Source organism: Myotis lucifugus, unplaced genomic scaffold (assembly GCF_000147115.1).
Source record: "Myotis lucifugus unplaced genomic scaffold, Myoluc2.0 scaffold_103, whole genome shotgun sequence".
In the NCBI taxonomy this organism is placed as follows: domain Eukaryota; kingdom Metazoa; phylum Chordata; class Mammalia; order Chiroptera; family Vespertilionidae; genus Myotis; species Myotis lucifugus.
The window spans coordinates 1,943,446-1,962,602 of NW_005871151.1; the positions used below are offsets into that span (position 1 = coordinate 1,943,446).

Consider the following 19,157-nt stretch of genomic DNA (forward strand, 5'->3'; position numbering starts at 1 on the left):
TCAGCCTCAGAGGCCCCCCGCTTCTGGAGCTGGAAGCATCAGGTTAACGTCCCCATTATAAATGGGATCAGGGTCCTCCATGGCTCAGGGCTCTCCACAGGCTCCTCATCCCACCCCGAGGAATAGCCAGAGCCCTTCCCACCACTCTAGACCAGGTCGGCAAACCCATTAGTCAACAGAGTCAAATATCAACAGTACAACGATTGAAATTTCTTTTGAGAGCCAGATTTTTTAAACTTAAACTATATAGGTAGGTACATTGTTAATAACTTAATTAGGGTACTCCGATCAGGGTCCTCCATGGCTCAGGGCTCTCCACAGGCTCCTCATCCCACCCTGAGGAACAGCCAGAGCCCTTCCCACCACTCTAGGCCCTTCGTGCGTAGACTTCTCCGGCCTTCTTCCTGCCCCTGCCTTTCTTGGCTACTTGGATGCAGCCACACTGGCCTTCTCGCTGTGCCTTCAAATCAAGCGACAGAAAACAAGTGTGGGTGAGAGTGTAGCGAAACTGGAACCCGTAGGCCTTGCTGGTAGGAATGTAAAATGGTGCGGCCACTGGAAAACTGCATGGCGGATCTTCAAAACGTGACAGAATTACCACGTGACCCAGTGATTCCAGCTTTGAATATACATATGCTCAAAAGAGTGGAAAGCGGGGACTCGAACAGATGTCTGTGCATCTGTGTGCATAGCAGCATTACTCACAGTAGCCAAAGGGTAGACATAACCCGAGTGTTCATCCACAGACAAATGGGTAAGCAAACTGTGGCATATCCAGGCAATGGAATATTATTCAGACTTGAACAGGAGTGCAATTCTGACGTAAGGTACAATGTGGATGGACCTTAAAATGTTATGCTGTGTGAAATAAGCCAAACATAAAAGGACAGATACTGTATGATTCTGCTTTTATGAGGTGCCTAGAATAGTCAAATTTAGAGACAGGAAGTAGGATGTTTTTTACAGAGGCTGGAGAGTAGAAATGGGGAGTTAGTGTTTAATGGTTACAAAGTTTTTTTTTCCTCCCTTTTTTAAATCCTCGCCCAAGGATACATCCTCATTAATTTTTTTCTAGAGAGGGAAGTAGGGAGAAAGGGAGAGAAACATCGATCAGCTGCCTCCCACACATGCCTTGAACGGGAATCGAACCCACAACCTTTTGGTGTATGGGACGATGCCCTAACCAACTGAACAAACCCTGCCAGAGCTGGGTACAAAGATTTTGTGAGAGATGATGAAATAGTTCCGGAGATGGATGGTGGTGATGGTCGCACAGCAGTGGGAATGTACTTACTGCACTGAGTTGAACACATAAACTGGTTAAAATGTCAAATTTTACGTAGCGTGTATTTTAGCACAATGAAAACAAACTTTGTAAAACTGTAGAGAGAACACCCTGCCCGGGCTGGGACCCTCTTCCCGGAGACGTCCACATGGCTCACGCCCTGACTAGTCAGGTTCTTTGCACAAATGTTGCCTCCTCAGAGACGCTTGGCCACTCTCTCTGCAGTGGCACCCCATGCAGGCTTCTCAGCCACACTCTCTCACTTCTGCGTCAGTTTTCTTCGCAGTGTTCAGCATGTGGGTGTTAAACCTGCTGGTCCTCCCTAAGTGTCCAGGGCTGAGCAGGGCTGCAGTTGAACGGCAGGCCTCCCTGTCTGGAGTTCAACCCCCGCCCTGTTCCCAGAGGCCCCAGCAGGAGCAGGTGGCAGGTCCCCATCGGGGGGTGCAGGGCTGTCCCCTGGCTGGGCAGATTGCATCAAATGGAGGGGAGGTGGGGCACGGGGAGACAGCTGGGAGGCAGTTCTGGGAGGAGAAGGTCCACGCTGCGGGTTGCAGCAGGTCGGAAAGGGAAGGGGGATGCTTTTTTTCACCCTGACAGCCCTGAAAATGGTTTTGGACATTTTTAAATGAAAAAATAAAATAAATGTGTGTTAGGTCGGGATAGAGCACTTTAATTTCTCAGAGCTTTGATGGGTAAGATGTTCCTGTCATTGCGTTATAGCATTCAATTTTCAATTTGGACAAAATATCTGCAGAAATTAAATTATATCAGGCCTGTGTGAGCTCCCTTGATATCTTCCCTCCCCATACCTGGCAGGACCATGCATGTTACATCTCCTGCCTCTTCTCACCCCAAACAGCTCCCCCTCCTGGACCGACAGCCACTGTCACCTTCACCTTCAGCTGCTGAAAGGCAGACGTGGCTTCCACATCCCGGTCTCCAGGCTCCTGAACCCCCGTCCACCTGGAGAAATGGGAGACTTTCCCACTTGCCTGCTCCATCCTATAGGCACAGTTTTCTGGACATTTCGCAGAATATTGGTTAAACACGCGGAGCCCAGCTCGGCATTGAGGAATAGATGTCAAGGGGGCAGAAACCATCATTCTTCTCTGTGTGGCTAAGCTGTGGTCTTAAAATCTCTGAACGTTGATTTGCCTCATCTATGGCAGGCAGGGAGCAAAAATTACTGCAGGGAGCAAAATTGGTTCCTAGGTCTCGCAACCTCATAAAAGCTCTGGAGGTGATGAGGGATGAGGCTGTGGTGGCCCCACCATTCTGTCCTCCTTAAAGGCTCTTCCTCCTTCCCACTCTTCTTCCTCCCTCCCTCTTCCTCCCCCCTTTTCCTCTTCCTCCCTCCCCCCCCCCACTTGCCCCTTCCCTTCCTCCTGTCCCTTCTCCCCTCCTCCTCAGGACATTATGAAATGCCCTCCCGCCCTTGAAGTTTCCCCTGGCTGAGGGAAAAGGACAATGGAGGTTTTCCTTTGAGTCTCAGATGCTGTGGTTTCTTGTGGGTACAGCTGTCTTGGGAACCTGAGCAGGAGGGGGTGATCATTAGGACAAAATTAGGGCATACCTGGGTCCTCCTGCTGCTGGTCACCAGAATTGCCCCTTGACCCCTAACAAAGATACATGCATGCTTTGGAGAACAAAACTTGGCTATTAAGAGAGTCCTTAAAAATCAGCCTTTACTGGTGATTTTTCTCAAATTTGACTCCCTGACTTCTTAAACCATGATGGTGATGATGACTAATGTTCATTGCCTTCATTGATGAGGATGAAGATGATGATGTTGGTGATGAGGATGGTGGTGATGCTAGTGTCTTACTACCTCATACAGAACAAAATCCTTACCATGATCCCACCCACCATCCCCTCGCGTCTCCTTCCCCTCACCCCCTCACTAGCCCTCTTCCAGCCTCATAGCCTTGTTGCTGTTTCTTGCAGTCTGTGGACCCAGAGCCTTTCATCCTTCTGCCTAGAAAGCCCTCCCCTCTAATCTGTGTGGTTTTCTCCCTCACAGGTCAAGTGCCTTCCCTTGACCCCCTTATGTGACATAACCCTCACTCTGTCCCCTATGCATCTATTTCTCCTCTCCTGACATTATTTACTGTTAGTGGTCCATCTCCCCCAATAGATACAAGTTTCATGAGAACAGGGATTTTTGTCTGTTATTTTCACTGATGTGTCCTTAGGCCCTACCCTGGGCATAGTAGCTGCTTAGCAATCATCCGTTAAGTGAATGAAGTAATGGATGGGTTCCGAGTCACACAGACCTGCATTCATGCTCTAGCCGTCTTGCTCAGTAGCTTTGTGATCTTGGCCAAGTCATTTGCTCTCTCTGCTCCTCACTTTTGCCGTCAGCCAGTGAGGATGCTAAAAACCTACCTTCACATCAGCAGGTTATTGTACTGCTCAAATGAAATAACGTAACCGTGAGAGCTAAGATGGGTTTCACACTTACTTTCACTTTGCCCCTCGCCAAGGGCTTTTAAACGGATTAATTCATTTCACGCTCACAACTGCCCTTGGAAGGCACCATTCTTAGCCGCAGTTTACAAACGGGGATGGGACATAGGCAGGCCAGCTAACTTGCCCACGTGAGTTGTACAGCAAGTAAGGGGTAGAGCTCAGATTCAAACTCATGTGGTCTGACTCTAAAAACCACTATGGCCCTGGCTGGTGTGGCTCAGTTGCTTGGAGCATCGTTCCGAACACCAAAAGGGGTCATGTTCCATTCCCAGTCAGGGCACATGCCCTGTATACCCTGTTTCAGGTTGGATCCCAGGTCAGGGTGTATGGGACCAATCAATGTTTCTTTCTCTTTCCCCCTTCCCCCCCCTCCCCCCTTCCTATCGCTGAAATCAATTAAAAACAAACAAAAAGCAACACTGTTATTCCAAACACTTTGTAAACTGTAAATCACAGCTGTTGATATATTTTTTTAAATAATATGGTGTTCGCCTTATTTTGGATATTCCATTACTGGAACATTTAGGAATGTAGGCTTTATTAGTTTATTTTTCCTGTGTTTTTATATTTATTTTGACATGCTTTTATGTCTTTATCTCTCCCTGCCCTGCCTGCTACATGCATGGGTGTGCACACACTCACAACCCCCCACCCCCCACCCACACACACACAGAAGAATATTATGATTTTTGATGAGCGGAAGGTGCCTTTGCATCTGCCCATGGTCCCCTGTGCTCTGCATGGTGGGTGGGCGGTTCCTTCGGGCAGCGCACCCTGACCCAATGGCCTTGCCTTCACTGAGATGCCAGGCGTGGCTCCTGAGTAAATCTCCTCTCCTGGAACAGGCCACTGAGGGAGTCTGCAGACTCTCAAAGCCTCTTTTGTCCGGGAGGTGAGTCTGAACCGGTGGAAGAGACCTCCGCCCCGAGATGCCAGCCAAGGGAGTCACCGAGCCCACGGGGCCCTCGGAGCCAAAAACACAGCCTGTGCCGGGCAACCTGCAGGAAGCAGTTCTTGCTGACGGCAGGCCCGGGCCGCCTGCCAGGGCTTTGCCAGCAGCAGGGCAGTTGGAAGAGGCACAGGGTGAAGGCGGGGCAGGGGCCGTGGGCTTTGCTGACAGATGCTGCAGATGGCATGGAGAAGACATGGGAAGGCGTAAGCATGAGGGCGGCCCTGAGCTGACCCATCTCTGCGCATTGGAACACGCATCACCTCAATTAAGCTACCTGCTGCAGTGCGAAGGGTATCTGCCTGGGTTTGGGTCTGAGCTGACGTAATTACCAGGAGGTAATTTGGGGCAAAGTCACTCTGCCTCCCTGGGCCTCACCAGGACTCACCGGGCCTCACCTTAGGCATCTGCACAGTAGGTGCCGTCCATTCAGTGATGTTACTGAGCACCGTGCTGTGCGTCAGGCACGGGCTGAGGTGCTGGGATAGAGCTGTGAACGGAACAGACACAACCCTTGCCCCCTGGCGCTTTGTATCTAGCGAGAGATGGCCAATTAAGTATTTAATTGTGAGTGATATAAATGTGTATGTCATGGGGATGAGGGCTATGGGGGAAGGTTACACAAGGCAATGGGGCATTGGGTACAGTAGGTGCTTTGCAGGGGGGTGCCTCTGGGGGCGCCATGGAGCAGAGGTCTGAGTGGCAGGAGGGAGCCGGGAAGGGCTCAGAGGCTGGGGGACTGGAGGCTGGAGCTTTTCCGTGTGTCTCACAATGGAAAGGAGGCCAGAGGAGTCAGGATTGGGGTGCACGAGGATGGTGGGAGGTGGTCAGGAAGGTCATGTGGCACCTTATAGACCGCGTAGGGCTCAGGTTTTCTGTAGTTAGTACTTTTTTATTGTTATTACTAGAGGCCCAGCACGCAAAATCGCGCACAGTAGCCCGCCATGCCTGCAGCCCCACCCACCCGCCTGCCGCTGCTCTGCGTTCAGCACCCCGCCCATCTGTCCTCATGGTGACCGGTCGTTTGGTCGTCACAGTCGTCACAGACATTGGCTTTTTATATATATAGACTGCTGTTGTTTATCTTTCTGTGAGATTCTGTGAAAGAACTTAATACTGAAGGAAATCACACACCATGCAGAATGCAGATTTCTAAAAGGAATTCATCCACAGCAGTTTCCTTCCCAGGAGCAAACATAATCTGTTAGGGATGAGGGTGGAGTTTGATGATAATTTGCTGGAGGACTCGGGAATGCCCTCATCCTACCTTGACAATCACCACCACCACTACCCCTGTCCCAGGTTCCTAAGGCAGCTGAAAACACAGGAGGAACTGCAAGTGAGAATCGAAATACCATTAAGGGTAGCTGGTCTCGGCCCACCCCCCCACCCACCCACCAGCAGGGTCTCCGCTAAAGCTGCCCTGAGTCCCTCCGTTTAGGCTCCAGACCAAAGCAAGGCCACCTCGGACCCTCCTGGAGGCCAAAATCTCATTTGCGATGTTACTTGCTGAATATGTGGCTCCTATTACTAAAGATTCCCAGATATGATTATGGAAAGAGAGAGAAGGACACCGGGGCCTTCTGAGGATCGGGGTTTAGCTGCCAACTCCCAGGAGAGGGAGTGGCAGAGACAAGGATGGATGCTGGGGTTAGCTTCTCTGAGGAGCCCCAAGGCAGGAGAAGGAAGTTGGCAGGTTGAACGCTCAGCGCAGCAGACACTCGGTGGCCGAGCAGCAGAACGTGGGGGTCAGAATCACATGCGGTTGCCTGGCTTTTCATCCCACCCTGCCCCTGCCCGCTGGTGAATGTGGCACCCACATGTCCTGACCATGGGTTATCAGTTTCTCTGAGTAGGGCAGAGGGTCAGAAGTCATCCTAGCATTAGAAACGGGGGCTACTACAGGCTGCCCACCTTCTCCTAACAGCAACTCGGTGTCTGTCTGTCTGTCTCTGTCTTTCTTTCTCCTCCTGCAAAATATACGGAGTGCCCGAGGCCATGGAAAGGGGCACACTCTAAAGGTTAAGGGTACAGATAGGTCTCCACTAACTGACAGGAATGTCCAGTATCTTACCAGCCCCGCTGGGATTCCAGAGCAGTCTGTCTGCCACCATCTTGCCTTTCTCGGGAACTCTGGACAGCTTCTCTTCGTGTGGAAATCCTCCTCCAGTCAGCGTCACGGTCAAGGCCCGTGAGAGCTGCCACCTCCACATTCCCACACATTTTTGGTTTATTCTGTGCATTCCAGCTGATCATCCAATTTCAAGTCCCCATTTTCGTTTCTTCCTCGTTGATCTGTTGGCCTAACAGCATCCTTCAATTTATTAGAATAGTGATGACTGCAGGCACCATTTTCCATTCTGTCATCAACATTATCATCATCATCGCAAATGTACTTATTAGCAACCAAGCATGAATATCCCATGTTTTCAGTAATGTTATCTGCTTGGCATCCCGTGCGTGCCAGGTGCCAGTTCCAGTGAGAATGCAGTGAAAGACGGCAGGGAAGTGAATGCGTTCTGTCCTACTCGCGCGTGCATGTGTGTGTGTGTGTGTGTGTGTGCGCGCGCGCGCATTTTGGTGGAACTGGACGTGTTTAATTATAAACAGGTGCTTATTTCTCCTGGTCTAGGGTCTGTAGGAGAGATTTTCAAGCCAGGCAACCCTATCGAGCACTGATAACAGGCCCTGGAACTTAGAAAATGCTGCAGAAATATTTGTGGTTAAATAGCTAATCACTTCCCTCCTCTGCAGCCGGTAGTGTTTCCGAGGGGCCTCCCAGAGAAGTCTACGCCCGAATCCCTGGCATCTGTGAACATGAGACTCAGAAGGGATTTGCAGATGTGATTATGATTATGGCCAATTTTCTTTAAATTTTTCTTTATGCCCCTTCCTCTTCTTCTTCTGGGACTTCAGTTACACACATATTAGACTGCTTGATGTCCCATAGCTCACTGAGGTATGTGTTTGTGTGTTTTTTTATTTTTTTTGGTTTTTCTTTTGTTTGTGTGGGGTTTATTTTTTCTTAGTATTTTATTCCTGGGATTTATTTTCTATAGTTTGTATTGTTTTCTCTTACTGTTAATTCCATACAGCGCATTTTCCATTTAAGATACTGTATTTTTATCTCTAGAAGTTTTATTTTTCCATTTAAAATATTTTTTCATTTTTCTCCTCATGGTGATGTTTTTTTCTCCTACATTCTTGAGAATGTGGAGCATATTTATAATAGTTGTTTTAGTTAACTTTCTAATTTTTAACTTTTTTTGCTTCTCCCATGTGTCTTATTTCTGGTTCTGTTCTTATTGATTGATTTCTCTTTCTTATGGGTGATACTTTCCTGCTTCATTGCATGCCTGGTAATTTACGATTGAATACCATACATTTTACATTGTGAATTTTACATGTTAGCTGCTGGATTTTGCTGCATTCCTTTAAATCGTGCTGTACTTTGTTCTGAGATGCAGTTAAGTGTCTTGGAATAAAATCGACACCTGCAGGGAATGCTTTTAAACTTTTCTTCAGACATGTCTTCATGGAGTGATTTACCATCCCAGTGTGCCTGGGTCAAAGAGGTCCCCAGGACATGAGACTCAACTTTAGAAACGAGGGCTAAGTTTCTGAGAAGCAGGACTTTCTGATTTGAAATTCGGAAAGCTCCTAGCAAATTAGAACAAATTAAACATCCTAGATGTAGAGCGTGCTGTAGTCCAGGGCCAACTGAGTCCTCTACGACATGTTGAGGACACGACTCCCATTACAAGGTCTCACACCGCAGCTGGGAGAGCATGAACTGTGTCCGGCCTGTGAAGTTCGGGAGAGTGTTGAGTCTGCTGGGTTCTGGTGGTTCCTTCCTTTCATGCGTGCTCAGATCAGCACTCAGGACTTGCAGACCTCCCTCGGGATCTTTTTTTTGTTCATGTTCATCTCCTCCTATGTCCTGTCCTGCAAATTCTAGCCGCCTTGGCCTCCCTGACCTCTAGTCTCAGACTCCTCAGCTCAGTGAGACCATCAAGCCTGTTGGTGGTATTCTCCCACGCTGCTCTACTGCCTCCAGGCAGTTAGCCGAGTAATCAGAGGGATCATTCCATCTGTTTCTCTTTGCAGAGATCATAATCCTGCCATGCCTGCTGTCCACTGGCTGAGAACTGTTTTTTAATATATTTTGTCTGGTTTTCTAATTAAGATGAGAGTGTAAATATAGTCCCTGTTAATTAATTGTAGCCATAAGCAGTCCTTACTCTTTATATTTTACTAGAGGCCTGGTGCACAACATTCATGCACAGGGAGTGGGGGGGTGAAGGGGGGGTCCTCAGCTCGGCCTGCGCCCTCTCGCAGTATGGGAGGCCTCAGGAGATGTCTGAGTGATGGCTTAAGCCTGCTCCCCAGACCTAAGCCAGCAGTCGGACATCCTTAGCACTGCCACTGTGAGCCCAGCTTCTGGCTGAGTAGCGCTTCCCCTGTGGGAGTGCACTGACCACCAGGGGGCAGCTCCTGTGTTGAGCATCTGCCCCCTGGTGGTCAGTGCGCATCATAGTGACTGGTTGTTCTGCCGTTTGATCGATTTGCATATTAGCCTTCTATTATATAGTATACCTCAATATATAGATATTATTTAATATGCATATTATATTTGAAGGGGTTGCTCTTTTTCTGGTTATACAGTTTTTTTGTACATTCAGTTTACTCTTACAAAGACAATGAAATATTTGAAAATAATAATAGCAACTGCCTTCTGTGTCTCAACCCTGTGCTAGGTGTTTCATATCCATTATATCGAATCTTTGCAAAAAATTTTAGAGATCGATATTGCTGATATTATTGTCTTCATTTTAAAGATGTCAAACTGAGATTTAAAGCAGTGAATAAATTGCCCAAACTCAGTAGCTAATATATTGACCAGCTTACAGTTGAATGCAGTCTTTCTGAATATTCCTGTATCCACACCACAATGTCACACATAAGAACACAATTAGCGCCAAAATGTTTTTAAGCTCAAAGGTTAAATTAGGCAGAAAATTTAAGTGACTCTGTAGATAATGTTTTACAGTATAAGTGAATGGGTGGTGTTTTAGTATGTGTGTGTGTGTGTGTGTGTGTGTGTGTGTGTGTGTGTATGCATATATGTATGTGTTAGGTGCAGTGAATGAAGGAGCCTTACCCAGTCACATTGACCTTCTTTGAACCCTGACACCTTTGCATGTAATACTGAAATTGCATTTAATTTCCAAAATTATCGCACTTTTATTCCCCGGACTGTCCTAACAAATTACTACAAACTTGGTGGCTTAAAACAACCTAAGTGCATGCTCTCACGGTCCTGGAGGCGAGAGCTCTGAAATCAAGGTGCAGCAGGCGGGCACTCCCTCTGGGGGCTCCAGTGCAGGGTCCTTCTTGCCTCTTCCAGCTGCTAGTGCCTCCTGGAGTTCCTTGGCTTGTGACAATGTAGCTCCAGTTTCTGCTCCATCTCCACCTACCAAGGCCTTCTTTCCTGGGTCTCTCTCCCCCCTTCTCCTCTTTTGTAAGGACTTATCATTGGATTCAAGGCCCACCTTCATCCAGGATGATGTCCTCTTTTTTTTAAAAAAAATATTTTTATTGATTTCAGAGAGATAGAAACATCAGTGATGAGAGAGAATCATTGATCGGCTGCCTCCAGCCCACCCCCTACTGGGGATGGAGTCCGCAACCTGGGCATGGAACCAGGAATTGAACTGTGATCTCCTGGTTCATGGGTCGATGCTCAACCACTGAGTCACGCTGGCTGGGCCAGGAGGATCTCCTCTTGAGATCCTTAATTTCCTCTGCAAAGACGGTTTCCAATAAAGGTACCATTTGCAGGTAGCACTGGTTAGGGTTTGCACATATTTGGGGCGGGGGAGCATACAGTTCAACCCACTACAGACTCTAGGGGAGCTCTGAAGCGCTTCACAGTGTCTGCTCTTTAAGTTCCTCTCAGGAGGGCTACCCTGCAGCCCAGGCACTGACCTCCTGTAAATACCCAAACTCCGTGATTGGGAAATAACTCCAGACACCCAGTCTGAGCAAAATGAATGTCTAACGTGTATGCCAAGCCTGAGTGTGTTTTCTGTCCAAGTATCTTTCTTTGCACTTGGGTCTTTGCCACCTTGAGTCAGAAAATGCTATCATCCAAGATTCTGATTCACTCCCTTCCTTTATCTACTCGGTGCCCAGCCAGCTATCCTATGTTGCAACTTTCTGCTAACCTCTGCTAACCTTTTTTTCCTCCAGAAACTCAAGCATCCACTGTTCTTGCTAATGCTTCTTTGTAATCTTGCCAGTGAAGTCTCTTAAACACGATGGGACTGCATTTTTAAGGTATTAGACTTAATAACCAGGTCGTTACCTGGGCTCATTAACAGGGCTCTGTGCTTTTCACCTTACCGCAGCATAATGAGGGTATTAATTAGGGCAAGAGACGTAGCACTCTGGGTTTGCTCTAAGGCAGTGGTTCTCAACCTTCTGGCCCTTTATATACAGTTCCTCATGTTATGACCCAACCATAAAATTATTTTTGTTGCTACTTCATAACTGTAATGTTGCTACTGTTATGAATCATAATGTAAATATCTGATATGCAGATGGTCTTAGGCGACCCCTGTGAAAGGGTCGTTCGACCACCAAAGGGGTCGCGACCCACAGGTTGAGAACCGCTGCTCTAAGGCCATCTGGGGAGATGGCTCGGGCTTTGGTCATAATTTCTGTTAAAATGTTTCCAAGGGGATACATTTCAGTCACCAGGAAATGATATTTCCCTTCAATGTCAACCCCTTTTCTCTTTAAATGGGCTGCTTTTAGGTCTGTAAAATTCCCCACTGTAATTCACCTGATGCCTCATTGCACTCAACAGCAGAGGCCGTGGGGGGCAGCGATTGAAAGCACGGGCTGGAGCCAGACAGCCTGGGTCTAAATCCTGGCTCTGCGTCTTCCTGCGTCACATTGGGCACATTAATTTCATTTCTGGCTCTTTTTTTTTTTTTTAAATCTGGGCAAGGGTGAGGAATAAATGATTGTAAAATGCTTAGGTCAGTTTCTAGCACACAGTGAGTGCCTTATACATGTGAGCAGTTATTTTTAAAAATTTATTAAATCCAAAGAAACCGCTTTTGCTATCTGCTGTGTAAAAGGCATGGGTTAGCACTCTGGTCTTTCTAGGATGGGGTTACAGGTTGTACTCTGTCTCCCTGAGATTCGTATGTTGAAGTTTTAACCCCTCAAACCTCAAAATGTGCCCTTATTTGGAGATGGGAATTTTTCAGAAGTAATCACATTAAAACGAGGTCATGCAACAGGTTCCAATCCAGTATGATGGCTGTCCAATAGATAAAGGGGAACTTGGATACACAGACACGTGTAGAAGGAAGATGAGGTGATGAAACATGGGAAGAAGGTGGCCATCTGCAAACCAGGGAGAGAGGCCTGAAACAGATCCTCACAGCCCCTGGAAGGAACCAACCCTACTGACACCTTGATTTTGGACGTCTAGCCTCCAGAACTGAGAAAAGAAATTTCTGCTTTTAAGCCACCTTAAAAGTAATAGTCCTTTGTTATGACAACTTTAGGAAATTAATCCAGAGGGTCATGACACACATCGCTGTCTGCTAGGAGGGATGTACTATTCCATAGTGCTCTGGTTGCAAGCAACAGAAATTAACTAAATCTCGCTTAAGCAAATAATAAAACAAAGGTGAACTTATAATGATACAGAGGCATCTCATAAAATCCAAGGGCAGGATTGCAGCTGGCACATAATGTCGACAGTACTCCCCATCTCACCCTGGCTGGGTGGCTCTGTTGGTTGGAGCATCATTTAGTGCATCAAAAGGTTGTGGGTTAGATTCCCTGTCAGGGTGCATACTAAGTTGCAGGTTTGATCCCCAGTCAGGGCATTAATGGGAGGCAACTGATCAACGTTCCTTCCCCTCCCCTCCCCTCTCCTCCCTGCCTTTGCCCCTCTCCCCCTCCACCCTGGTATTTTTTGCTTCCCTAATCCAGATGGCAGAAAACATGGTCCCTATTTGCACTTGGGCTTGTGTATTAAAGATACAGCCCCCTAGAAAGGAACTGCATGGATCGTTCAGCAGATTCTAATTCTAATGGAAGGGCATCATATTCCCACCCTGGGTCAGGTGCCAGCGCCACCAGCTGGGACCAGGGGAACAGTATTTCAGTGCACAGACATGGTGCTCCTACTGTAACCACGTGGATGGAGTGAGGGGAGGGACCACGACCTAAAAAGGGAACCGATGGCAGGTAACCTGAGGAGGGCTCCCTTAACAGTGATGTGTGCTCACCTACCTGCAGCGCTCACCACAGCCTTGCAGGAAGCTGCAGAAGGCTAGGGGAGAGGTCATGCTGACAGCACTTGGCCTCGTCTAGTCCTGGAGCTAGAGTTGCTTTTTTCACCTTCAGGCAGGTAGAAATTAGTCATGGTTGAAAGCATGGGTCTTTAAAAAAAAATATATATATATATATAATTTTTTTTAAATTGATTTCAGAGAAGAAGGGAGAGGGAGATAAAAACATCAATGATGAGTGAGAATCATTGACCGGCTGCCTCTTGCACACCCCCTACTGGGGATCGAGCCCAAAACCGGGGCATGTGTCCTTATCGGGAATGGAACCATGACCCCCTGGTTCATAGGTTGATGCTCAACCACTGAGCCACACTGGCCGGGCAAGAAAGCATGGTTCTTTGAGTCAGAGGCATGGTTCCAATCTACCTTTGCCTTTTATTAATTATGTAACCTTGGCCACGTCCCCAAGCCTCTTGGCACCTCAGCTTCCTCATCTTTCAACAAGGGAAGTAAATAATACTGCCAACTTCCTAAGTTTCAAGTGAGCTATAAATGGGTCCATGGCAACATATAAGTGCCCAATAAATGTTAGCCGTTCTTAGCATTATTCACATCTGCTGAATCCTTCTTTGTTTTGCTTTCTCCTTCAGGCCGAATTCTCAGAGTTGAACCTAGCTGCCTATGTTACTGGGGGCTGCATGGTGGACATGCAGGTCGTGAGAAATGGTACCAAGGTGGTGAGGTAAGGAGGACTGAGACTCAGGGCCCCTTCACCTGTGGGGGATTCCTCACGGAGCCAACCCCTCCATCCAGTGGCCAGGCCTTACTTCTGAGCTGCTGTGCTTTCACATGTAGAATGTCTGCTCTCCGAGTGTCAGGTGTTGTTGCCATAGAAATGACGAGTGGCACAAACAATATGGGGCATTAACTGGGTGCCCTGGCATGAGCCATGGGCTTGGGGAGAAAGGCTGCGTTCTATCCCTGGCTTTGTGGCTCTGTTTGGGTGTTGTCGGCGGCATGATGATAGCAGCACTGAAGTAGGAGGCACATCTGTGAGAGCATCCTATTCTAAAGTGCAGCACAAATGTAACGGCTTATTTTAATGAGCTACGTCCTGCTTCCAGCAGTATGGCAGACGGAATGACCCTCCCAGGACATCAAACCTAAAAGTATGGGATCTGATGTTTTCCAAGAAATCTGTATAATATATGCTGAGCTGGAGGGGGAGCGAGGGGATTCTTGAGAAGCCCAGAAATGTCAAGAACGTGGAAATGCACAGGAGAGAGAAATGGTTGTGCTGATATAGTCCCCTCTAGCGAAGTACCCAGAGGATGGTGCACACTAAGTCTTGTGAGGGTTTCGATGGGGAAGAAATCGGACTCAGATTTGGGGAAGTGGAGAAGACAGGAAGAACTTGGAGGAAAATGTGGCATTTATTCTGAGCCTTGTCACATGGTGGGATGGGGGAGTTCTGTGCATTCCACGGGTAGGAAACAGTCTTTGTAAATGCAGACAAGCAAAAAAAAGGTGTGTCTGGGAGATTATTACAGTTCAGCTAATCCAGCCGTCATTTCCTGAACGCCAACCTTGTACTAAGAAAGACATTACGTGGCTTCCTAGTTCCAGTGATGGTGGACTAACTCTTCCACCGAAAACAATAATAATAATCTTCAAAGCCTTCAAGAATAATAATCTTCAAAGCCTTCAAGGGGTGGCATGACAAAGAATTACCCGGAAGAGAATGATGGGGAAATGGAAACCCAGAGAGAGAAACGAGTACGAAAGCTACCTTTTCCCCAAGAGTCTTTCTAAGTCTGGCAAGTGTTAACGTTGGTTTTGATCACCAGTCAGGGCAAGGGAGACAGAGATCAGCACCCAGGGCCACTCAAGGTGGGGAATGTGATGATAGACCGTCCCCACAGTAAGCTGAGACCCAAAGGATACACCTTCAAGGTGAATGTGAATTACAAGTCGATGAACCCTCACCAGTAATTGCAGTTTGGACTGCAGTTTTATTGGTTTTCTGGGGACTCTCAAGCATGGTAATCCCAGACAGGCCAGAAATAAAGGCTGTCTTGTGTAGAGCAAGGCGCTTTCAGCCTAGGCCTCAAATAATTATTCAATTGATTTTTTTTTGTACAATAGCTAGCACAGAGTCAAAGATGAGCCATCACAGACATCATGAATGAGAAGAAACAGAACAATAGACAATAGAAAGAAGCCCCTATAGCTCAGGGTACTGGAATTATTAGGCACTGATTCTTAAAATTTTTAAAAATCATACATATTAAGTGGGAAAAAATCAGGTTTGAAGATATATGCGGGGAATAGGAAACTATAAAAAGTGACACAACTGCCCGCCCAGCATAGCTCAGTGGTTGAGGGTTGACCTATGAACCAAGGAGGTCACGGTTCGATTCCAGGTCAGGACACATACCCAGGTTACAGGCTTGATTCCCAGGAAGGGGCATGAAGGAGACAACCGATCAATGGTTCTCTCTCATCATTGATGTTTCTATCTCTCCCTCTCCCTTCCTCTCTGAAATCAATAAAAAGATATATATTTTTAAAAAGAAGTGACACAACCAATTAAAAAAACACCAAATAGAACTTCTAGAAATGAAATGTACAATATAACCCACATCATTGGATGTGTTGTGTTTAACAGCATATTAAACACCACTGAGAAGGTGATAGATAATACAGTGAAATGTAGAGCTAAAGAAATCCCAAATAAAGCACAGAGAGAAAAAAGATCGGAAATCTAGAAGATAGGGTTTGGTCATGTGAGAGGATCTAACATTGAATCAGAGTCTCAGACAGAGAGGGAGAGTAGAGTAGAGGCAATATTTTACGAAACTATGGCTCAGCATCTTTCAGAAAGATTCTAAAAACACCAAACACAGAAGCACAACAGATTTCAAGGAGAATAAATAAAAAGAATACCAAGGCACCAAGACACAGTAGGGTAAGTGCAGAAAGGTGAAGGAAAATAAGTAGTAGCCAGAGTCAAAAAGGCAGCCGCTCTGATGGGACTAACACTAACTCAGCTCCCAGGCGGCAGCGGGGAGAGTGTCTTAAAATAATCGCCAACCTATAACCCCATCCTCGGGGACACCTCTTTTATGAGTGAAGGCAAAATAAAAACATTTACAAAGGAAGACCCTCAGTGAGGGAAACTGTAAAGCAGTGGTTCTCAACCTTCTGGCCCTTTAAATACAGTTCCTCATGTTGTGACCCAACCATACAATTATTTTCGTTGCTACTTCATAACTGTAATGTTGCTACTGTTATGAATCGTAATGTAAATATCTGATATGCAGGATGGTCTTAGGCGACCCCTGTGAAAGGGTCGTTCGACCGCCAAAGTGGTCGCGACCCACAGGTTGAGAACCCCTGCTATAAAGTATGAGCTTTAGGCAAAAAGAAAAAAAATAATCCCAGAATAACCTAAAGCATCAAGAAGGAAGAAGAACAAAGGAGGTAAATGTTACTAAACATTGTCTTCAGAATAATAATAATGATGCCTTATGAAGGATTAAAATATGAGGGGTTAAAATATACACCAGTGAATTAGTAGGGACTGGGGGGTAAGTTAAGGTGTTCTGAGGCCCTTGTATTGTCAGGGAGGAAAGTCAATGTGTTGATTAAAAACAAGCTTTGAAAAATCAAAGATGAACTATTAGGCACTGATTCTTAAATTTTTTCCTGCCCTAGCGGGTTTGGCTCAGTGGCTAGAGTGTCAGCATGTGGACCGAAGGGTTGCAGGTTCAGTTTCGGTCAAGGGCACATACCTTAGTTGCAGGCTCGATTCCTGGCTCTGGTTGGGGAGTGTGCGGGATGCAATAAATCGATGTGTCTCTCTCACATCGATGTTTCCCTTTCTGTCTCTTTCCCTCCCTTCCACTCTCTCTAAAAATCAATGGAAAAAATATGCTCAGGTGAGGATTAACAACAACAACAAAAAAAGATGAATCATGTAATTTCTAAAAAAATATGTAGTACTTAGCCCTGGCTGGTTTTGCTCAGTCCAGTTTGCTCAGTGGTTAGAGTATTGGCCTATGGCACTGAAGGGTCTTGGGTTTAATTCCAGGTCAAGGGCACGCATCTCTGTTGCAGGTTCCCCAACCCCTGTAGAGGCGCGTGCAGGAGGCGACCAATTGATGTGTCTCTCTTTCTCTCCCCCCCCTCCCTCCCTTTTACTCTCTCTGGAAATCAGTGGGGAAAATATCCTCAAGTGAGGATTAAAAATAAATGTAGTACTTAAAAAGTACAAGAGAAAAATATAAATAAAAAATGAAGTCAAGAAAAGAGGAATGCCAGCATAGAGAAGGTGTTACAAATAAAATAAGATGGTAGACTTAAATCCAAATATTGGATTGATATCAGGTTGATATCACTGTGAATGGCTTGTGAAGCAGTACTAGTTATTAAAATATTGAACTCTTTCTATACAAGTTGACAAATAGCTTCTGCCCTGAGCCCTCACCCTGCGGATGGGCATGGTCATTGGGTTGCTTTTTTGTCTCCCAGTTCACTACACTCCTGTCCCCAGTCCATATCCTTGTTCCTCCCGTGGTCAGAGGACGCCCAAAATTGTCGGGGAGACGCAGGCTTGGAAGCAGTGGTGGAACCCCAAGAGCAGATGCTCCGTTCCTTCTGTCCCTTCATGGCTGCAGATGCCCATGGCTGCAGATCCCTTAGAGCTGCCCTCTCATGGCCACTGGTGAGAACTGCAACCTCCACAAAGTCCCCTGTGAGTTGTTAATATTCTATCACCAGTAGATCAGTAACTACATTAAATGTAAATGGGTTAAATGCTCTGATTTACAGAGCATCTGCAGCGAGATTGCCAGAGTAAATTTTTTTAAATCCAACTATATTTCATTCAAGAGACTCATCCAAAACATAAGAATATAGAAATTTTGAAAGGGAAAGGATTGAAAAATAGATACACCATGTAACTACTACTGGGCTAAAGAACGCTAGCCAATGTAGCTGTATTAATATCGGGGGTACAATAGACTTCCAGATGAAAAGCATTACTCGGGAAAAGAAAGAAATCCACTAGGAGAAAGGATTCATGTACCCAGAAGGGATCATTTTAAATTACTATAAGCACCAAATAAAAATGCCACAAAACTGTACTTCAGCAGTTGGCAAAACTATGATGAGCAATAAACAGTGCCCCGTCGTGGGAGAGTGTGAGAATGGCGCTACCTATATACATTCATTCGCTTCTCACAGCAGCCTCATTTTGCACATAAGAATATTTTTTAAAAAACACAAAAAAACACAACAACAACCTAAAATGCAAAATTTCGGAATCTGTATATGTTCCTATTTGGGATTATTTGTGCCTATGCTCTGCCCCCTCTCTGGGGAAGGATTAAACTGTCTTCTTTTGTAATGTGTACGAACCAGAACATCCATCCCATTAGTCCTCACACTTGTCTGCAGGTGAGAATCACGTGGGAATCGTTTCGAATCCTGATGCTCAGGCAGCATGTCAGGCCAGTGACACTGGAATCCGTGAGGGGAGGGTTTGGGCCTCGGTGGTGTTGCGGCTCCCGGGTGGTTCCCATGGGCAGCCTGGTGGGAGACCTCGCAGGGTGCCCTCGCCTGGCCCTGCCCTGGAGTGGTCAGCTGTGAGGCCAGAAACACCTCGCCAGATAGACACCTGAGCAAGAAACACCTCGCCAGATAGACACCTCCATGCTTCATGGCGGACATGCCATCTTCTAAACGGACAAAATTGTTGCATAAACAGCCAGCAGCCCAGCATTTAGGAAGGGCAGGCTTCGAAGACAGTTGTTATGATTGAATTGTGTCCCACTCCACTCCCCCCCCCCAAAGTATGAAAGTCCTAACTCCTGGAACCTCAAAATGTGATCTTATGTGGAAATCGGGTTGTTGCACATGGAATTACTTACGATGAGGTCACGATGGAGTAGAGTGGGCCCTTCATCCAGCCTAACTGGTGTCCTCACAAGAAAAGGGAGGTTTGGCCACAGACACGGGAATGATGTGTGATGGTGGAGGCAGAGATGGAAGTGCTACATCTACAAGCCAAGAGCACCAAGGATGGCCATCAGCCACCGGAGGCCGGACGCAGGCATGGAAGAGATTGTCCCCC

General features: G+C 46.7%; 1 protein-coding gene across 2 annotated transcripts in view; it reads left to right on the top strand.

Annotated features, from left to right (window-relative positions):
* SYN3 (synapsin III) overlaps positions 1 to 19,157 on the top strand; it is a 344,960-nt gene that overhangs the window by 39,525 nt on the left and 286,278 nt on the right. For both annotated transcript variants that reach the window (XM_014459147.2, XM_023757231.1), the window contains exon 3: positions 13,672 to 13,763. In XM_014459147.2, the coding sequence (XP_014314633.2) occupies positions 13,672 to 13,763 (92 nt within the window). The remainder of the gene's footprint in view (positions 1 to 13,671; positions 13,764 to 19,157) is intronic.